The sequence below is a fragment of the Mus caroli genome, chromosome 12 (assembly GCF_900094665.2).
Source record: "Mus caroli chromosome 12, CAROLI_EIJ_v1.1, whole genome shotgun sequence".
Lineage (NCBI taxonomy): Eukaryota > Metazoa > Chordata > Mammalia > Rodentia > Muridae > Mus > Mus caroli.
Genome location: NC_034581.1, coordinates 84,444,240 through 84,466,187, shown reverse-complemented (window position 1 = coordinate 84,466,187; position 21,948 = coordinate 84,444,240). Strand labels below are relative to the sequence as shown.

Genomic DNA, 21,948 nt, shown 5'->3' with positions numbered 1-21,948 from the left:
GGATTTATTTATTTTATATATTTATATATTAATAACATATATTTATATATGAATTAGGAAAAACTGATGGACTGATTTTGAGTGTTAGGGCTCAGATCTAGTGATGCACACATGAAGCATTTTACTCTGTCTCTGAACCATGATGCTATTTATGTGCTATTTTCAGGCTCCTCCCTCAATTTGTGATGTAGGAGTCATTACAGTTCCAGCATGGTTGGGAGAGGAGCTTTCGAGTTTCTTCCCTTGACTGAGGAGATACTGCAGGTGATGGCTGCCTAGGGGCAGAGAATCATTTTTCTTAATGGATGTGGCTACTGATGGGTTTCCCATGCTCCAGTGGATGGCTGCAGACCTGTGATCATCGCTAATTTGACTGTGGAGACTAAATAAAATAATAATAATAATAATAATAATAATAATACAGAATAATACAAGTTATCAGGGAGAGAGATTGATGGGCCCTAGGAGCTGGGGGGAAGATAGCGGGAACATGACTAAAATTAAAATGCCTGGTATACACATATGAAATATTCAAAGAATAAACAAGATTTTTATTTCAAAAAAGGAAGAAGTTGAGATGTACATTTCTTAATGTCTTCCCTTGAAGGTTTCTTTAGCTCTTCCAACAGGGCTCACATGGTCATTAATTAACGGGGCAGTGTTGTGGTTTGAATGGAAATATCCTGCAAATGCTCCATACACTCATGTGTTTGAACCCTCTCTCTCGAGCTGATTCTCTTTGAAAGGTTATGGCTTGTCTCTGGAGGAAGTCGCTGGTCCCTGGAGGTAGGCCTTCAGTTTTGACAGTTTGACCCAACTGTCTGTTCACTCCCTGCCTTCTGAGCGTGGACACACCGTGAACAGCTATCCTCTTGCTCGTACCAACATGCCTACTTTGTCTAATGTCATGTCTTCCCTGTCATGATAGACTGTATCTCTCTGGAACTTTAACCCAAAATAACCCTTCCTCCCTTAAGTTGCTTTGGTCAGGATATCTTATAGTAGCAATGGGAAAGAAACCAAGACAAGAGACATGTACATTGCCGAGTATGGCCAGGATGAGGATCACTTTGAAACTTGGAGCCTAGACTGTATCCCATAGGAAGCCTATGCTCTGAAAGTATGGCTGAACACATTTTGAACATACATTTTGGGTTTTAAGACTCATTGTCCCCACTGAGAAGTGCTCATAAAATGTTTACTATGCCATCACTCAGGTTATTTCTGAAATGCTCAAGAGAGAAGGCATATTAGAACATGCTTATTTTACAAATATCTATTTTAGAAGAAATTAATAGCTAACTGGAAAATATATACCAGGAAAATATCCTCACAAAGAAATGAAGTTTAATAGATCATATTGAAATATAAGGTTACACTGCTTTCCTGAACACATTATTGTTTTCTTAGTAAATTTTTTTAGGCTAAAAATAAATATATGATGTCTTTATGTATACTAGCCTTGTTGGGACACCAGTGGGTCTTCACTAAGTCATACCAAGGTCACAGTTGCACACAGAACACTTCAACCATACCACATCTTCACACATAGACAACAGCAATGTTTTATAGACAGTTCTGAGAAAGGGTTCTGGTACTGCTCCAGTTGGCATTTTATTGATAAATTTAAGAAAGAGAGAAATTTAGCCTCTGGAGAAAATATGTTTTTGTGTTTCTATCTTTTAAGAAAAAAAAAACACAAACTGTTCATTCTTGCTCAACAAGCACATTTAATTTTAAGCCTCTTGGTTCTGACCAGATTTTAGACAATCGATAGAGAATCCTACTGGGCAGTAAAACATCCAAGGCCACAATCTGCCGCTGACTGCATTCTGCATAGACCCCATCCAGATCTTCCTGAGGGCAGTATTGCTCATCTCTGCCACCCTTCTTGCTGGGAAATTACACAGAAAAACTGCCATTTGATGGAAGTTGAGCCATTTCTCGTTTCATCTTTGGATGGGGCAACTTCTTGCTTTGCCATAATGGTCAAGGGTACCTAGACATTAAAATGCCCAGACTGGCTTCATGTTCACAGGAGGCATAATCCATACAAACACAACAAATGATGCTAAAAACCAGTCTGGGCTGTGTGTTGCCCAGATGAAGAATCAGAAAATGAGCCTGAAATTAAGATGCTATACTTAGTCCTCTTGGGAAAACACCCTTACTAATAACAAAGAATATGACCAGCATCATCACCAGAGGGTCCTTCAAAAAGCAGCCAAACTGTTTAGGCATTCAAAAGCCCAGATTCTCTATTGCTGCCCTCCCCCTCTCCCCACTGCTTTCTCTCTTTTTTTTTTCCCATTACTCTTCCAGAGTAGCTATGTACTGCCTGGGGCTACTTTGTTTGATCTGTGACTACAGAAACAAACAAAGCCATTTAAACCAAATGTAAAAGGTTATGAAGAGGGATGGAGAGCTAGTGAGGCCACGTGGAAGAGTGAAATGTGGGCTTTCACACCAAAGGAAGCCTTTAAATCGAACATGACTTCAGGAAAAATCAATTTGCTGCTTCCTTTCTTGTCATAATTGCTCCCTGCAACATGACTCTTGCCATTTACTGGATGCCTATCATTGCATAAACTCTTGCTTATCCCACAGAGTAATCACATAATGTAAGGTCTGTGATGTCACAGTCAGTTTCCATGGTGATGAGAGAGATATAGACTCACATCTTGACAGTCCCTGTGGTCGGAATGGAAATGCTACTTATCAAATCACTCATGGTGCTAAGGTTTTAGAACTATCGCTGAGAACATTGTGCAGAATGAAAGAGAAGCTAAGAATACTAGCCATCCACAAGACAGGCATCTTGTTCATAAATATCATTTTTACAGTTGCCATTAGAAATAATAGCAGGGGGCAGGTGAGCATGCAAGTTAGTGTCATCATAAATACATAAAGCCTGAAAGCTAGCTGGGGGTTAGGGAAGGCAAGGATGCATGAGCTACTGCAGTTTTCTGGTCTCAATCCTAAGCCCTTTTTACCTGATCTGCCATCACGCTGAATATCCACGTGGTACCATTCCCCATCATTGGCTTTCTTCTGAGTGGCCTTCACTTTGATGGTGCCAGAGCCCATGTCAAGCAGCAAATACAGGTTGCCATCAAGAAGTTCCACAGCAAAGAAGTCAACTTTTGTGTTCTTTTGGCTTCGGACATCTTTCCTTTCTTGAGGCTTCCCGTGAGTGAAGAGAATCAGGCCGTTGGGTTCAGTGGTGCGAAAGTCAAAGGAAATGGAGCCCATACGTTTGGTGTTCCACTTGGGCAAGCTGATGTAAGCCTCTGGGGTCTCAAAGTTGATGGGATCCAGTGTGGCCACATTCTCACACTTGAACACAACTTCACCGTAGATTTTCATCTTGGTGTCCCCAATCCGGGCCAAGCGAGACAGCTCTAGACGGATGTCATTATTCTTATAAACAACCTGTCAAAAGCCAAGCAAAAGTGCTATATGAATCAGTCTTGCAAATGGTATCAATCCATCACTCACTGGGCATCCAGGAAAAGGATCCGAAGAGGCTTCAGGACATAATGGGCTGAAACAACATGTGAAACAAAAGACTCATCACAAAAGAAAAAAAGAAAAAAAGCATTCCAAGAGACGGCTGGGGCATGCACATTTTCTGAATGAGTCTCTATATTGCCACTGCAGGCCTTTTGTCTTTCTCCTTGTAGTCAGTTTCTAGACGTCAGAAAGTTATCAGTATGAATTTACCAACAAAATTCAAGAGAGACTGAGTTGTACAGGTGTAAAATATACATAGATATTTAGTAAAGCATCCTTGGTAAAAGGCCACAAACACCCTTAATGACCATCAGTAATAGATGGCACACCTCTATACAGGCATGCGATGCCACCTTTTAACAGTGAGCATTGCCTTAGGTTTTTATGAGTCCCTCCAAGTCATTTTGTTAAGTAGAGTTAGGAGCAGGACAAAGTGATAATTGTATTACCATTGTATAAAAGTGTGGAGTCATAAATACATAGGTGTGTATAAGCATAAAGTACCTTTTGGAAAGAATTATGAGCTGTGAAATTGTCAGAAGTGTGGACTTATGGAATTCATATTCAGGACTTGGAGACTTACAGTTTTACAATGCTCTCTTGTTTTGTTTTATTATACAGAACCATGTGGATGTATTACCTTAAAGAATGATTGACTGAGGCTGAAGAGATGGCTCACTGGGAAAAGTGATTGCCACACTTTAAAGACCCAAAATTGAATCACTAGAACCCACATAAAGCTGAACACGATCGTGTGTTTCTGCAATCCTGGTGCTTCTATGGCAGGACAGAAGCAGAGTCAGGAGAAACCCTGAATTCCATGAACTGGGTCATCTGCCATGTATGTAAACAAACATGAGGCTGAGTCTCAAACTAGGTGGACGTTAAAGACAAAAACCTAAGATTATTCTTTCACATTCACACACATACCATGGCATGAGCATGCCTTATTCACACACATATAAACACATACAAAAGATATTTTTAAAGGTTGAGAGGAGTGCTGGTTAGGAGAGTGTGTGGGACTTTATTTTTATAGTCACATTAAATATGTCATTGGTACTGAAACAAAGAATAATGCCCTAGTTTAGGCAACCGAGGACATTTACTTATCTGAAAATTGAAATTTACATTAAAAAGTTTATACAGAGACTGATTTGTCCTATAAGAGGTCCATCAGAGATTTCAGTCTCTGTGTTCTCCACAAGGTGTGGTCCCCAGTTCATGCCACATTGCCATGGCCACTGTCTCAAGCACAGTAGGTGAGTGGAATGAAAAAGTGAGAATATAGATGATAAAAAAGTGTCTGTTATGACTTTTCCAATGAAGAACAATCCAAAACAACATAGGGATTAATATAGATTTCCCAAAAAGATTTAAAATATTTTACCCTTATTAAGGCTCATCTCTTTAACTTTGAGGGGATCTCTCTCCCCTCCCCCCCCCCACTTCCTACCTCTATGTATGAGTGTTTATGTGGGTTTTCTTGTGTATAAGTATAGGCGTGTATGTTCCAAACAAGCATATGAAGGTCAGAAGACAACCACAGGTATTAGTCCTCATTTTCTACTTTATTTGAAACAGGGCCTCTTCTTTTTCTGCTGTTTATCTGGTCTATGAGCTTCAAGAGATAATCCTGCCTTTGTCGCTATCTCAGCACAGGTGCATGGAGATTACATATGTATACCACTGTGACCAGTTTAATGTAGGTTCTTGGGGGTCTGAACTCAGGGCTTCACACTTGCATAGCAAAGATTTTATCCGCTGCCTCAGCACGCTAGTCTCTGAACTGAATTAGTGTAGTATTCCTAGATGATATTCATTGCTCCAATTTTTGGTGACATCACTTCCATACAATAATATTATTTATGGAATATCATAGAGAAAGGGGACAAAAATAAGTATATAGAGAAGGCAGGCAACTTTGGCAAAGTAACGTCTCTGTTCATATCTGCTCTGTCAGTGGGAGTCACAGAGAAAAGTGATTTGTGAGGAAGAAAAACTTAAGACACATAAAGCTCTTAAAGATGGCATGAAGGAAGTACACAAAAGTCTTACCTATGTGGGGGCAGTTATAGGAGTTACTGTTAATGATGTGCCATCCTGTGCACATCCATGTCTCATTTGTGCTTTCAGTAAAGTAACACGGTTTTAGATCCAAAAATCAGCCTTACCATGCTTACTGTATCAGTGAGAGAATATTAATTGGATGGGTCATTTCAAGGCATATACTTTGCTCTGTAACATCCAACTACAGATCGTTTCCCTACTCTAACCTGTCATCAGGCAATAACCAAGCACACCTATTAACTTTGAACAATAATAGCCAAGGTGATCTGTAGCTGTGACAAAGTATTAGAAATTTTTCACCTATTATGTGACCTTGACTGTGGACTGAACTACAGTCAATACCATGAAGAATAGTAATGATTTTTCATACTTATTAGATACATCATAGAAAGCTCTATAGTAAAGACTTATCATCTACCATCCCACCCAGACACCACATATTTGGAACACCCGGAATCATTCTTTCATTTTATAGACATAGAAAGTAGCTAAGGAGCCAGCACAGAGACAGAACACTGGTAAGCATAGAGCAGGACTCAAATCTCAGCATCCGGTCCAGAATTCATGGACAGAACTGCTCACATATTTACTGGTACTACCATCAGTACCCAGGAAGCTCCTTATTAATGTTGTAGAAAGTCATGTATGATCAATTTCTCAGTCCTAAGACTGCATTTCTTGCTGTAGTTCCACAAGACTAACCACGAACAAAGAGGAACACAGCAGAATCCCCAGGAAGCTACTCAAGCAAAATCATGAAATAATCAGAGTTCAACTGATATTCCTTTTCTACCTCCCACCATGATGCCCTAGCATGTGTGATCTCTGTATGAGAGCCAAGCTTTGCTTTGGTCTGTTTCTGGATGCAATGCCTTTGACTTTGCTCCCTGTACAAGTTATTAGTAGGCAGCAATAAGTCATCAAAAAAAAAAAAAAAGAGGAGGCTTGGCCACCAGAGCAATGAGTAGAGAGAGAAAGATAAACCATCTGTCCTTATAGGGATCCAAGACAGAAAGTGAAAAGACAAGGCCTTTAAAATGAAGATGAAGACCAACCCGTCTGTGTGAAGCATACATTGCTGGCTGACAATGATAAGCAGTATGAAAACTTCTGAAGAAGTGATTGGGAAAAGCAGAGGCAGAAAGTGGTTGGTGATAATGACTTCTGTCAAAGCCTCTTGGGAGGCAAGCTCTCTATCATGACCTTATCATTGCTTGTTTGTATGTGCAGAATTTCTGACAGTAAAAAAGAGAGTTAACATCTTCCTTTGCTGACAGTTAAGAAACCTTTCTGAACCTCAGTTTTATTCATTGCCTCAGTCCACCCCTGCCCAGTGATCACTCTGTACTTCCAGGTTAATGTTAAGAGGAAGTTAAAAGCCATCCATAATAAAACACAGCAACTTAGCAACTGGCACACACACACCCACACACACCCACACACACCCACACACACACACACAAAATCTAGGGAAATGCAATGCTACATCTTGATCTACAGCAGTGTTAGAACTCTATCAAAAACAAGTGGCCTCAAAGTAAGATTCTGTAGAATAGCTACTACCAAAAAGGATAAGGAGGGCAATTGTCTTGAAGCCCTGTGACACTCAACTGACCAGCCTTGTTGCTGTCATCCATCCCTTCACCTCCCACACGCACTCTAAACAGCTTCCACAGCTTGGCAGAAAGAGTGCTAGTGCCTTGAGCTTGTGTACCTGGGCATAAAACAGGAAGATCAGCCAGACCACTGCCCAAGGTGAATTAACATTGGAACTGTGTTGTTTTCTAGAAAATCTGCCGCTCACTTAAGTAAGTGTTCCAAACTGATGGACTGAACTAGACAGAACAAGTGGCATCAAGTGACAGAAAGCAGCTTTGTTGACAAGCTGCCCTGGCAAGAAGCAATTAAAGACAAAGTGGTAATGGTACCCCATGGGGGAAGATGTCACACAACCAAAGAGGCAGAGTGTAAGAATGACAAGCTGGTCTTACTATCCCACCCATAGATTAAAGACTGTTGTTTGGACTTACAACTCATGCTTAAGAGACCAGCTGGGAACAAAGGCTCAGAATTAAGAGAAAGTTTCTGAACAAATGCCTTTGTTTTCCTCTATGGTCATGATATAGAGGCATATAGATACACTGTGATGTGGGAGCAAGATAATAATAAAATAATATAGTCATCTGTCTCTTAAAACTTAGCTTTGTTACTGTGAAATAAACTCAATCTGGTCTGTTAAATAGGACTTAAATACCTTCTGAAATACAGAAGTCTAGCATCTCTGTAAATAAATAAAAATACATCTTATACTTTTTAGAGTTGGAACTAGTTCTTAAGTGTTTAGAGGCTCAATAAATTCTTATAATTCTATTAAATTAGACACTGGAGTCAAGTAGCAATATAATAATATGGAGGCATATAGATACACTATGATGTGGGAGCAATATAATAATATAATAGTTACCACATATAGTGATCCTACAATGTTCCAGGCTCTTTGAAAAACACTGCTATACACTTTTATATATCATCTACACTAAACAGATGGAGACACTGATATTATCCCCACCTCATTGACAAATGCAGAGAAAGATAGATACTAGACCAAAGTCACACAGCCAAGAAATGGCAATAGTCAAGACTTGAACCTCTAACTCTTTTATTATACTGGGGCAAGGGTATGCTCCATGCATGGTAATTTTTAGACTCTTTACTAGGTCATATCTATACATAAATCAGAAAGCCCTCTGTAGTAAATACACTTTATCTTGAAACACAAAGCTCTTTGTACCTACCAGCATCCCTCTCTAAACTTTCCTGTCAGAGTCACTTTAGAAACAGCTATATGGGATAAATATTAATGGGAGTCTATCTTTGCTCATCTAGTCTCTTGGACTGCAATTGTTTTCTTTTTCCAAGGTGTCTAAATAGCATCCCTTCCCAGGACCTCCATTCCAAATCATACCACACCTTCTTACCTAAATTGATTATATCATTTGAGAAATCATAACTCTTATATTGCCAGCCAATGATGAAAAGTTTTTGCCCCACTATCTCATTTCCTTGCCTGGGTTGAGAAAGAAGACTAGTATGCCTGTACATGCTGAATTTGTAACATCAAACTCTTTCATGATCCCTGGCTTGTAAGGTAAGTCCTTAAGAATTCACCAAAGGTTCCCTCTCATAGTATCTTCCACTGCCCTTCTACCTCATAATATGCCATACTTAATTTCCTGTAAGCATATTTACATAATATCTGTTGGAAATTCTGGACCCCCACTCTTCTAACAAGAAAACTGAAAGCAATGAAGTAATATGTGCCCAGATGGTGGTAGGAAATATCTACGCTGTCAAATACTAGGAGGCTCAGACACTTGGCCTTCCTTTTATCGTGAGTGTCAAGCATCTTTAATCATCTATGGGTCCACATATGGGACAGTTTTAGTAATACCACTTGGTCAGATCTAAGATCAAATTACTTACAGGTATTTATGTGACTTGGCCACTGAGCTCCACTGTGATGACCCAGGAACTTGAGGATATTTGGAAATGAAGTTGCCAGAGATACTCTCTGTGAAGTCAGCATCAGGGTACCCTAACCAGAGCAATGTTCACTACAAGTCTCATTGCAGTATTTTTATTTTATATCCACATGCAAAACCTAAACAAAGTAATTTACCTCCACTCCAATTTAGTCCTTTGAGAATAAATAATAATGAAATAAGGATTTTTTTTTTTTTGGTCCCTAGCTTCCAGAATGCCAAAGCTTTGATAAAATTTTTGAGCTAATCTCATGATTATGTGATGTTCCTTAGAGTGAATAAACAAACAAACAAACAAACAAACAAATAAATACTAAGAAAACCTGCAAAAGAATCTTGGTTCTGGGGTCTCCACAGACTCACACATGCTACTGTCTCTGACCCATTTCCCTCTGTGCCCCCAAGAAATTGATTATTCTGATCAGATGTGATTTCTCCTTACACTAAATGGCCTTCTCCTCATCTGTCATTTAAAATACTTACCTTTATTACTGTGAAATAAACTCAATCTGGTCTGTTCAATAGGCCTTAAATACCTTCTGAAATACAGAAGTCTAGCATCTCTGTAAATAAATAAAAATACACCTTATACCTTTTAGAGTTGGAACTAGTTCTTAAGTGTTTAGATGCTCAATAAATTCTTATAATTCTATTAAATTAGACACTGCACTCAAGTAGCAGTGTAGGACAATAGTTAAAAATTATTGACTAGGGAGTTTCCCTTAGTGTTGTTTAAACTTGACATACCCATACCAACTATGAGGCATTAAATAAAAGATTTAATTCAAGTCAGCCTAGAGACAATGGATAATATAGAAGGCAAGTCACACTTCAAAGGAATGTAATGCATACATAAGATAATATTACCCTTTATGAAATGAGTTGCCATATCTGCTGCCCCATAGTGAGTACTCACTAGATATTATTTTCTGTGAAAATTTATAAACTAAATCACTATAGAGTCTCTCTTGGCATGGAATGAGTAGAAAGGAAAGATCTTCATAACGGGGTAAGTCTTAAATGTATTGTCAGCCCCAAAGGCAGGCCTACAGCTAATGGCTTGATTAAAGCTCTCAAATTAAATATTTGTATAGCAGATAAACTGTATATGTTAATCATATAATGTGATATTTATTACATATCATAGGATACATACATGGTGGCTACTCTCTCTCTCAAGCACACACACATACTTGCAGAGATTTAAAACTGATTATCATTAACATCATCTATCACGCTGACCAAACTCCAACAGTGAAGTCCAAGAACAAATGTGGCAGCAGATGGTCCTCTTAGCTTTCAGAGGCAGAAGAACCTAATATTTGGCATGGCAAATACCACATCTGCAGCTATGGTCTTGCTAAGAGGGGTCAATAAACTCACTCTGCCTGCTGAGAGGAAGCCGACACCCTACCTGGGGTTCAAAATCCCGAGTGCTACATAATGTAATGCCTGCTATTTGCAACTGCTACATACCATACCGTAGTGCCTGTTATTTACATGGTTTAGATTTTGTTACCAGTGGTCAGAGTCTGCCAAAGATTAAATAATAAATAAAAACAAACTCCAGCATCATAAACAGGAAATGAAAATTGAATTTCAGCCCTTCAAAGCAGGAGACATGGGGTGGGGGCGGGGGGGAATCTCAGTTCTGGTGCTCAAAATAAAAGATCTAAGAGACCAGCTAAACTTGAAACCAGGAGAAGACTGTGACAAGTAATTGGTTTTTATTTTTAAAAAAATGTTGTGTAATCTAGTAGGCTATGGATCAAATGAAACACATCAACAAACTGAGTCGCAGAAGGCCTACTAGTCCATGTCTCCTGCTTTATGGTTCCATCTGAGGATGTTTCGCTAGGAAAAAAATAAAAGGAATATAGGAGATATTGTACTAACAGACAACTTGATTTTAAATAGCAAAATTCTAATATTTTAAGCAATTTTGAATAAAGCTATTCAGTTACATGGGTCTGAATGCAGGGAAAGAGATGGAAAAGAGGAGAAGAGAGGGGGGAGAAGGACAGAGAGGGGAAGAGAAAGAAAGAGAGAGTGGGAATAGAGAGGGAGGGAGAGAGAATGCTGTGCAGCAGGCCTCATGGATCTATCCTCATGAACCAAAGGACTACAGTGTCATCCCGAGTGCATCTCTATGAAAGTCAATGCACATGTGCTCCAGTTACATTTAGGCTTATGTGTTTATTTCCCTGACAGACTCAAAGTGGCACAGCAAACCCTCCCATTTCTTTGATCCATGTTAGCAAGTATGTTCTTCTATTTTCCATACTAAAACATAGCATTTGCAATTCGTGCCATTCCATTCTACTTTACCTTTCTCATTCAATCGAGAGGAAGCCTCAGATCTCTTCTCAAAGAAATGCCCGTGAAATTAGAGAGAAGTTATTCTCTACTTTTATCATCTTGTAACACAAAATCCAACTTAAGATAAATTGTCTTCCAATATTAAATATTACAAAGAAAAGAATCCAGTTAAAGGTTGTAAGTAACCATTAGGTCTTTAGTTCTTGACCACGGATAATGTAAGGAAGTCTGAGAGCAACCATTACCAACAGGCTAGGGATGCTTCATGTGGAGATACTCTCAGGAGCAGAATTACAGTGAGATATATTTGTCTCTCTGATTGATGCTCAAGGACATGTGATTTGAAACTTGACAGACATTGTGTCTTTTTTTTTTTTTCTGTGCTTTCCAGAAACAACACTGTTAAGATCCTCATACCATGAAATTTATAAACAGAAGTGGTACATTCCTGATGTGGTCATCAATGACTGCCAAGAATTAGCAAAATTCTTGGTCATGGTAAAGAGTCAGTACACATACACTCTCATGTCTCCCCTTTTCCTATGCACTAAGCAAACCAGTAAATACCTACTTTCCCTTCTGCCTTATAATATTTGACAAGGGCAGAGGCCTGACTGGAGTAGAAGTTTCATGTCACAGAGCAGAGAAACTCAGATCAGAAGAGTAGGTGGTACCTGATTTTCAAAGGCTCTAAAAATACTTAAATTATACGACGAATGATAAAAGAGGGACCTATTAGAGCATAAAGGAAGTCTTTAGCAGTTTGATTAGAAGGGTGACAAAATTGAAATGGTGGCTTCCGGACTAACAAGGAATACACTGTGTTATTTTTATTCTAAAGTCTAGAAATGGCTCTAATCACCACATAGTTTAAAACAGTTTCAATGGCTCCTCACCAATTGCAAATTTTAAGATTTTTTATAACTTATATCGAAGACCCTCCCTGTCTAGTACCTACTCCAGTGTCACATCACTACATTATGCATTTCCATCAACTCATTATTTTAGAGATGGGTCTTACCTGTTTTTTCTTGATAATTACCTTTGACCATATGAGTCATGGCTTAAGTAATCCCTCCTTGGGAACTTCCCAATATTTCTATTCATTACGTGGCCACTGGCAGTCCAGTTCCCTTCTTACCCCCCTCTCCAAATGCTCCATGTCTCTCCTGGTAGTTTGACATCTTCCCAGGCAGAGTAATACCATGCCTTTCCTTTTTATGTCTCCAAATACTTGACATAAAATGCATATATACATGATAAAGTAACAGTATGTTGAGAGATCCAAAAACCAAGTAAGATTAAATCACTACCTGCTAATGCCTCTAAGATAGAGCATACTATGATCAAGAAAGAAATCCCTAGGTTTATTCAACCTGATAAGTGATGAGATAGTAGAGAGCTAAAGAATGACAAGCAGTAAAAAGGCATTTGGTGGGATCACTAAATATTTGTTGAGTTTCTCCTAGTGTACGTGCTATAGAGATGTGCTATAAGGCTGCCTATATGGAAATCTCTGTGCTCAGAGTGGCGATTGTTATTATTTTATGTTCACTGGCAGCACATTCATGAAAATTACAAACCTCAATGATAGATTCAATCAGGATCTTCTAAGTTTAGGGGCCTTCCACTCTGGATAACACTAAAGTGTCACTATAAACTTCTACTATGACAAGGAAGAAGTCATCTGAGTCATGTGGATATCTTGAGAAATTGGCTCAGAGCTATTAGCTTCTGTATCCAGTGTCAAATAGCAGAAATCAACCCCAGCAATGAAGCTTTTGGCCATGACTACCACCTGCTGACTGGCCCCAGTTCAAGAGAAAAGAGGTAAATGACAATAGACATGGTAACCAGAATTTAGAGACAGTGTTACATAAAAGTTCTAAATGTCAAAGAGTAGAAGAACATTCTGTAAAAACGGTTCAGTGAAGCAGAACCTTCAAAAAGTCTAGCATAGTTGACCAAAAACAACAGCAGCATAGCAGACAAGAAACTGTTCTATGTAGTGCATAAGACAAGACAGCTGCTTCAGCACCATGGATAGCAATAGGTTTTGCAAACATGGGGTGGCCTATGGAGGACATTCCAGTAGTATTCTTCCAGTGCTGAGAAGCCAAGTCCATGCAGTGTGCTGCACCCCTTAATTATGTGAGATCTATGTCTATTTAAGTACACACATACCAGAGGTTTCCAGCTTCTTTGTGGCTGAGAAACACCCAAAGTGGGCCTGTCTGTCAAAAGCAATTACAAACTATTTCTTATCTGGCCTGCTAAGCAGTTCTGCTTCTAGCCTAATGAACATCCTAATCAGATGGCTTTTCAAAGTGGTCCAAGGAGGCCCCTCCATAATCAGCATAAGATGTGGGGAAGGTGGTGGGAAAATAGGACATGCTGGCAGGTAGCTGATAACAGATTTGTCTCTAATCAGGTGCAGAAGACAGAAAATAAGCACTGGGTCCAGTTGACATGATAGACAGAAATACTAAGGCTGAGGTTTTGTTTGTTTGGATGGCTGGTTGGTTGGTTTGGGGTTTTTTGTTTTTTGTTTTTAGAACATTTCTTTACTTTCCATTAATTTTACACTAAAAGGACATTGGACAACAACACCCCTCACATACCTTATTTATAAGTTACCTTTCAAGGTAGCAATTTTTTTAATTTTTAAAATTTAAGTTCTTTTCATTTGATATATTTTAATCATATTTTCTCTCCCCCAACTCCTCCTAGATTCTTGCCACCTCCCTCCCCACATAGCTGAATGTTCTTTCTCAGAAAGAAGGAAGGAAAGCAAGGAAGATATGAAGGAAGGAAGGGAGAAAGAGGGAGTGGGAAGAAGGAAGAGGGATAGAGACAGGAACAGAGAAACCAAGGTGGTGATCTTAGCCTGAACTCACCTCTGACTTTATATTACATTTCCTAAATCTGCAGAGAACTTGATAACCACTAGATGTCCCTTATGCGATGCACAACCTAGCTAAACTGAATTTCACTACCTGTTACACAACTTACATTCAAAGACACATTTCAAGCCTTGACTCTCAAGTGTCTACAGTATAATTTCTACAGTGACTCTCTCCCTTGCCTTATTTATTAAACCATACTCTACAGTATTCCAATACCAATTTAAGGCACAATATCATACATTGTTTAGATTAAAAATCTTTATAGTTATATAAAACAGATAGAGTGAAAAAACCCATTGAATAGGAATATTTGAGGAAGAGGTTTGTTTTTTTTTTTAAAGCTAGGATACCTAAAGAGGTTTAATATTTATTATTGCTTTCAAAATCCAATAGTTTTTAATACATATAGAGATGCCATAGATCAATTTAAACTCAGATTTTTTGCATACCCTAGAAGTTTGAACTGTTAGAGTCAATGCAACCAAAGGATAGCAAATAATTAATTTCACATGTCAAGTTTGAGTAATTAAGAATGGCTGTCTAGGAAATGAAGACAGAAACACTTACACTGAAATCAATAGGCAATACCTGTTACAAGAGTGAGAAGGTATACTTTCTGAACCCGAATTAACCTACTAGCTCTATCCAGGGTTCTGGGTGTAGGATGGGTATTGGTGGGACAGGGGATTAGTAACTAGCCTGAACAGAGAGCTGTCTTATTGGTCAGTTGTTTGTGTTTTACACACAATAAATTATTTAAACCTGATTAGAAAAATAAATAAGCAAAGACAACATAATAATGTTGACAGAAAAATGAGGGCACTATTAAAATTCACTGAAATATAACTTTGACCTTTTCAAATTGATCTGGGATAAAAAGGGTCACTATAGTTGATCATCATAATTTAAAGAGATGCAAAATAGAGTTTCACATATTCTTGAATTAAACGAGGCTTACGTGGTTGCTGTGTAATGCAGGCAAGCTATTTGTATGTTTGTAAGTCTATTTCTTCAACTTTTAAGTGGGACATTTTACACTTACCTAAAAGGATGTTATAAGGACTTAGCTGACATTCATAGACTAACTGTGGATGCATCACCAGAGTCAGTGACTACTATCATCATTTTACAAAGAGAATGTAGAAATTGCTAATGCAACATTTATGTCCAAGATTATACCACCATCAGGCCATGGAATCGGAATGGAAATGAAGGTAAGTCTGGCTTCACAATCTTACTGAATAATTACTAGTATGTTACAACATAAAATATGTTGAGGTTTCTTGAAGAGTCTTCCTTGAGATAGAGAACTTAAAATAAGGAGCTACTAAAAAAGTAATCCTTCATTCCAGTGTCAAATCAGGCTTGTTAAAAATCAAGTTATTATGAATTAAGCATACTCAGGAGCATCTGTCAGGGACTGAAGAGGGTCTCCACTGGACCCACTTACTTCATGAGCTGTAAGAGAGATGGAGAGGTGATGTAAAAGATGGCAAGTGTCTGCATCCCAATTTCAAATATAGAAGTAATGTTTAAAATTAAAAAAGTGCCTATTCTGACCTCACATGGCAGCCTAGGCAGGGCCACAGGACTCTCCTGATACCATCTTAATTCCCTCAGCAAAGAGCACATAGACCCTTTGTGACTTTCCTGATGGAACAGATGGCCAGGGCTACTCTTGGACACAGAAGAGTGAGTACCAGGACAGCTGAGCACACCTGCTTGCCCAGACCTGGACCATTGTCCACTCATGACAGCCAGCTGGTAGGAACTGACGGCCACAGATTCCTTGTCCAGAACTCAGACAGGCTCTTCCTGTTACTCATCAGCTCCTCAGTCAGTATAATTAATAGTTTATTTTCATAATGAGTGCTGGGAATGTTGCCATACACATCTGTTCAGGGGTATTTGGGTGACCTAAATCAGACCTTTTCTGACAGCAGCCTCTGGCTTCTTTCAAATGGGCCATCATTTCCTTTACTTATGGGGCATGTTTATAAAAAAAAAAAAAAAAAAAAAAAAAAAAAAAAAAAAAAAAAAAAAAAAAAAAAAAAAAAAAAACAAAAGAAAAAAACAAAAAAAAACAACCTCTTCAAGTCTGTAAGAGGAAAGACATCTGCTTTTGAAGGAGTCTGAATAATGGTCCTTAAAGATGTCAGACTATATATTATCACTGAATCCAGTAAATGTTCTCTTATTTAAAAGAAAAAAAGTCTTTGTAGATGTGATTGAGATAATGCAGCTAACTGCATTATCTTTTAAGAGGAAGGCAAAGATACCCTACACACCTACACATAGAAAGAAAGAAGACAATCTGAAGATACTGGTCACAGATTGAAGAAGTACAGTCATAAGCCAAGGGATGTCAGTAGGTACCAGCAACCGGATGATGCAAAGAACCGATTTAAACGTGAAGAAAGTTGCAATTCCGCTGGCAACTCTGATTTCTAGCGCAGTGATACTAACGCTGGACTTCAAAACGGAGATAAACATGAATACATTGCTGGTTTTTAAAGCACCCAAACTGTGATGATTTGTTTTAGAAACCCTAGGAAATTAACACACTTTTGTCTTTTATTTTCCCATGCCCCTGCTAGAGTTTGACTTGGAATAATCCCCAAAGCATGGCCCCTTTCCTTTGGTGTTTGCTATCAACGAAAGGCCCAGGTTAGTAGAAGAACAACTAAGTAAGAACTGAAAATTCTTCCTAGCTCTATCTAGCTCTATTAATATCAGTAATTCATGCTTTGGTTGAAACTATTCTTTGAAATGTAAATCATCATGAAAATGTAACTGCCTGGTTTTGGCTCCTCAACTTTATGAAGTATAATCTAATGTAGTTCACAGATCATGCCCCAACTTTCATAACACATCATAACTTAAGTTCATCAAAGCAATAATTAATCACATGGACTGTACAAAACATGAATTATATACACTTCAGCATACTGGAGGTTGTCTAATAGAAGTGATATCATGGTTTTCCAGGATATTTCTTAGTTTACAGATGTGAGTCCTTATTCACTCACTGGTTACTTATTAGCCCAATACTATACACAACATACCATGCTAGAGAACTGTGGGGCATGGAAAAAAATAATCATTGACTTTTCCTTTGGAGAAAAATCATGCTCTGAAAGTCATGTGACAAATATATTTATTCAGTGATTTACTCAGTCATTATTTCTTCAGTGCTATAGTCTTGGAAATAAAATAATGACAACCATATAACAAGTAAGCTTCAGCCACAAGAAATGTGTCATAAAACTTAAAATTAGCTACTTGCATGAAAATGCTTTTAAGGTAATTATACCAACCTGAGCCTTTCATGAATAGCAAGCACCAAAGGAAACGGATCATGCTCTGGATATTTATTCCAAGTCAAACTCCCTCAGAACAAGACTAAGTATTCTAATTGAAGTTGTGAAGAGGGATAAGGAGCAGTCACAGGGTACTTTCCGTGGCATGGAATCAAGAGGTTGGGCAAACAGCATCAGCAAAGTAAAATAAGAGAACAAAAGAAATAACCTGAACAATACAAAGAGCCAAAGGAGAAGCTTTAGCACAGACTTACCCTGGTGTTTAGTGGAAATGATGGCAGACAAAGATCAGGACAAGACCTCAGAATGCCTCTGATACCCAGCTAAGAAAGTCTAACTGATACTGAAATCACTTGGGACCACTCAGGTAGAAGAAATTGGGTTGACATACTATGAAAGGCTATCCTATTGATAACAGAGGAAATGAGTTAAGAGGATACAAATAGAAAAGGGGATTTAAAAAAAACACACACTTGAAAACAACAGCAATGTAACAAAGGAAGGGCCCACATATCTAAGAGGTGGTGTACAGGAATCACTGCTTACTTGGAAAGAATATGTGTGTCCAGGCAAGATATGCATGAAGAAAATGAAAACCAGATGATCAGCTGACCAAATGGGCTGGAGGTAGGTGGGACCACAGTCCTAAACACAGACCTGAGCACTAAGTATCACAGCAGCAATTTGAGCAGAAAGAAGAGTGAAGACAGTCCCCAAAGGATTATACAGTACCTGTCTGTGCACAAGACATGGCAAAAGTGACACCCAAGTAAAGGAAGGCAATAGAAAATGCCTGTCATATTCATGGTGAGAGTGGATTACAGAGAGGGAATATTCTAGAATGTTTCAGACATAAAGCTAACATGGCTTGCTGATCTGTTGAATGCTCTCTGATCACTGTGATATTTTCATGTGTTAAGATTCCCAATTCTGCAGCTAGTCCTGATGATTATAGTCAGGTGGGGCCTAGAACTCTGTAACATGCTTTATGTTTAAACTTTCCTGCCTCACTATAACCATCTCATTTTACAGGAGAGAAAACGGGGACCTGTCAAAACTCCCAAGAGTTTTAATTGACTACACACATGCAATGCACTCTAAAGGGCGTTGGGCTCTGTGGCTGGTTTTTCATTACAGCTACTCAGGATAGTAATCTGAAAACAAGATGTCTTCAACCACTTGCCTTCATGGTTTTTGGGGGGAAAGTTCCCAATTTAGGATTCTTATGATCTCAAGGAAAACATCACTACAGAACCTAGGATGATGTAAATTGACTCAATTCCACCCCACTTAATGCATGACCTTGAAATCCAAAGCACTAGCTAGAAATCCTTGTATTTTCTAATTGGGGCAAAACAGTGCCAAAGGGAACAGAGAAATATCCTGAAAGGAACCAAAAGCTATGCAAACCTACTCTTGCCTTGGCTTCTGGAGTTTAAGAATTTATTTTAGACAGACATGGAGGTAGACACATTTGAAAATGTCATTAATATAGACACTATTGGAAATGCATTAATGTAGACACTAATGAAAATGTCACTAATGATTTCTAAGGAGATGAGTACACTGGAAATGAACAGAACAACATTTCTACCTGTGAACAAAATTGAGTCACATCTAATGAAGTTCAAAGTCCCATGTTTCTCTAAGAATCTTCCCGGGAATCTTCACAGGGTTAAATCTCAAGGCTCATCACGTTCCTTTTCCTGATGAGCCATATATTGGACGCATTATTGTCTAAATTTTCTTTTATCCAAGAGGGAAATGAACTCCTGAGGTTCCTGCTTGACATAGTGATGCAACTCCCCTGACCATTGCATATCATTTGTATGTGCCATAACCCTAGGTTTGAGGAAAGCAAAGAAAATGCTGTCATCTGTCCCCGCCATTTGGTAGGTTTTCTGGGAGAAGATACTATCAGCATGTCCCATTGTTCCTGAAAGATGGATAGACCCCTATAGGGCTCTCTTCACTATTATTCAACTTGTAAGTGTGTAAAAAAAAAATGGTGAAAAAAAAAACAAGAAAAATTCAACAAGAGTATTTCTGGAACTCGGGCAAAAAAGGGGGGAGCGGAGTGATCAACTTGCAGTCTATAAAACCTATAGCTTGTTTTGATACTCAATAATGAAAAGCAGGAGCTGGATGTGACAATTGGCAAATCAAAACACGACTTTTTTTTTAATCTCTTTGGCTTCTATCACTGGCTGCAACTTGACTGTGTGGCTAAAGTATACTGTGCCAATGATAAGCCAATAAAAGAATTTTATTTCACAGATGACAGAGGAGTGAATCCTTGCCACCTTGTCTCTGCAGTATTTGAAAGTCTTTAACTGAGTTGTTTCCTCCCCCCAAAATAATATTTAACTCATTATTAAGTAATAGAACCAGTATTATTGATGTCTTATAATTTGAACGTCAAGAGGCAATAGCCTTCAGTGTTCACAAATTATAGACAACAACTATCATTTTCCCCTGTAGCACTCCCTCCTTGAAATCCTCCTTGCCTGGGTTTAATGACTAAACACTTTCCAAGAAACACTTGATGACTAATTTTCTTCCCCAGTCATCATCTTTCTTTGCCAATCCCTTAAAATTGGGCTTTCCCCAAGCATCTGATGTAGGTCATCATTCCATTTTACTATCTTCTACTGCTAACTCCATTCATTCACATATCTTTACCTGGAAACCAAATAAATCCCTTCCAGAGCTTTAAGTCCCAAATGCGAAGTGTCTGCTGAGATTACTCATCAAGCTACAATTAAAGTCAATCTGAAGAACCTCAAAACTAACCTGTCTAGAAGCACAGCCATCAGTCCTCCTAAATTCCTTATTTCTTGTCATGCTTACTCAAGTTCAAATATTTACAGCTGTATATAACACACCTTTGTCCATTTCCTCCAGACTCAATCTGTTGACATGCCCATTTAATTCCATGTCCAACATTCAACATTGTTCTAATTCATTTTCTCCATTCTGTTCCTTCTGACACATCTACTGCTACCTGCATTATATTTATTTACCAACTTTAACTTCAAGAGAAAGGTCACTAAATACTAAGCAGTATAATTGTAACATGGCCCCTGGCTTCAGGAAGTTTACACTGCAGTGGAGATATTACACAGATAAGCACATAGGGATAGTGGTGCTAGGGTGAAAACAATATATGGTATATAGAAGTTTCTGTATATAGAAATGGTCAATTCTAGAAAATAGGAATCTGGATCAAGTTTCACAGTGTTAGTAAAATGTAGCTGCTTAATGGTTTCTTACATTGAACTTCAGTGTCTGTGTATGACACACACACACACACACTAATGTACATGTGGTTTGTTGAGTAGTATTCATAAGCAGACTGACTCACCTGGGAAAAGGGAAGGAATAGGAGATGACAGGACTAGGACTCACTGGAGTAGAGTAATAGAGGCAGGATATGAATTAAAAGGACATGGTTTGATGCAGAAAAGAATGGTAAGCCATTGAACTAAGATAGTGGCAAAAAGGAAGAGAGACAGGAGTTGTCCACATACCATAGGGACTAAAGAGACTTGAAAGAAAGATGTGACAGGAAATAAGAGAGGAATAAAAAGTATCTCTGGGTACCATAGGTACATGGGTAGATAACAAGTCACTTTTTTGTTTTGTTTTGTTTTGTTTTGTTTTGTTTTTAAAAAGGCTAATAAGCATAAGAAATGGTGGAGAGGGAGAAAGAGAGAAAAGGATAAATTAGAGAATGGAAAAGAGAGGGGAAAGGAGAAAGAGGAAAGAAAAGGAGAGCATCCTGCAGAAGAGGAGTCATAAACATCATAAGATATGATTCCTGGAAACATAGGAGGATGGAGACCATTCTTATTCCATTTAATAAAGACACAAATATTATTCTTCTGTACACATATTCCTAGGCCATTCACAAATATGCACTTTTTGTAGCCAATTAACCTAAACTGAAAGACATTTCTGCCAAATAACAACATAGTCTATCTGTGGTCTCAGTATCATTTGTTTCCCTGACATTTCTTTACTCTGATATTTCCCCCCAGAATTAAACTTAAAGAGCTTAGGAAAAGAATCTGAACCATCTATGAGGCAAGTCTTTTTTTTTTTAAGTACTCATGGGTCAGAGTGAAGGCTTTTAGGTAAAGGAACTTGCTGCCAAGCCTGACCATTAGACTTGGAGCTCCAGACCACACACAGTAAAAGTGAACCAGTTCCCCAAAATTGTTCTCTCACCTTTACATCACAAACACATGCATAAATAAATAAATAAATAAATAAATA

General features: G+C 38.4%; 1 protein-coding gene across 32 annotated transcripts in view; it reads right to left on the bottom strand.

The window, feature by feature from the left end:
* Nrxn3 (neurexin 3) overlaps window positions 1-21,948 on the bottom strand; it is a 1,604,379-nt gene that overhangs the window by 1,067,772 nt on the left and 514,659 nt on the right. For all 32 annotated transcript variants that reach the window (XM_029484652.1, XM_021179711.2, XM_029484636.1 and 29 more), the window contains one exon: window positions 2,994-3,432. In XM_029484652.1, the coding sequence (XP_029340512.1) occupies window positions 2,994-3,432 (439 nt within the window). The remainder of the gene's footprint in view (window positions 1-2,993; window positions 3,433-21,948) is intronic.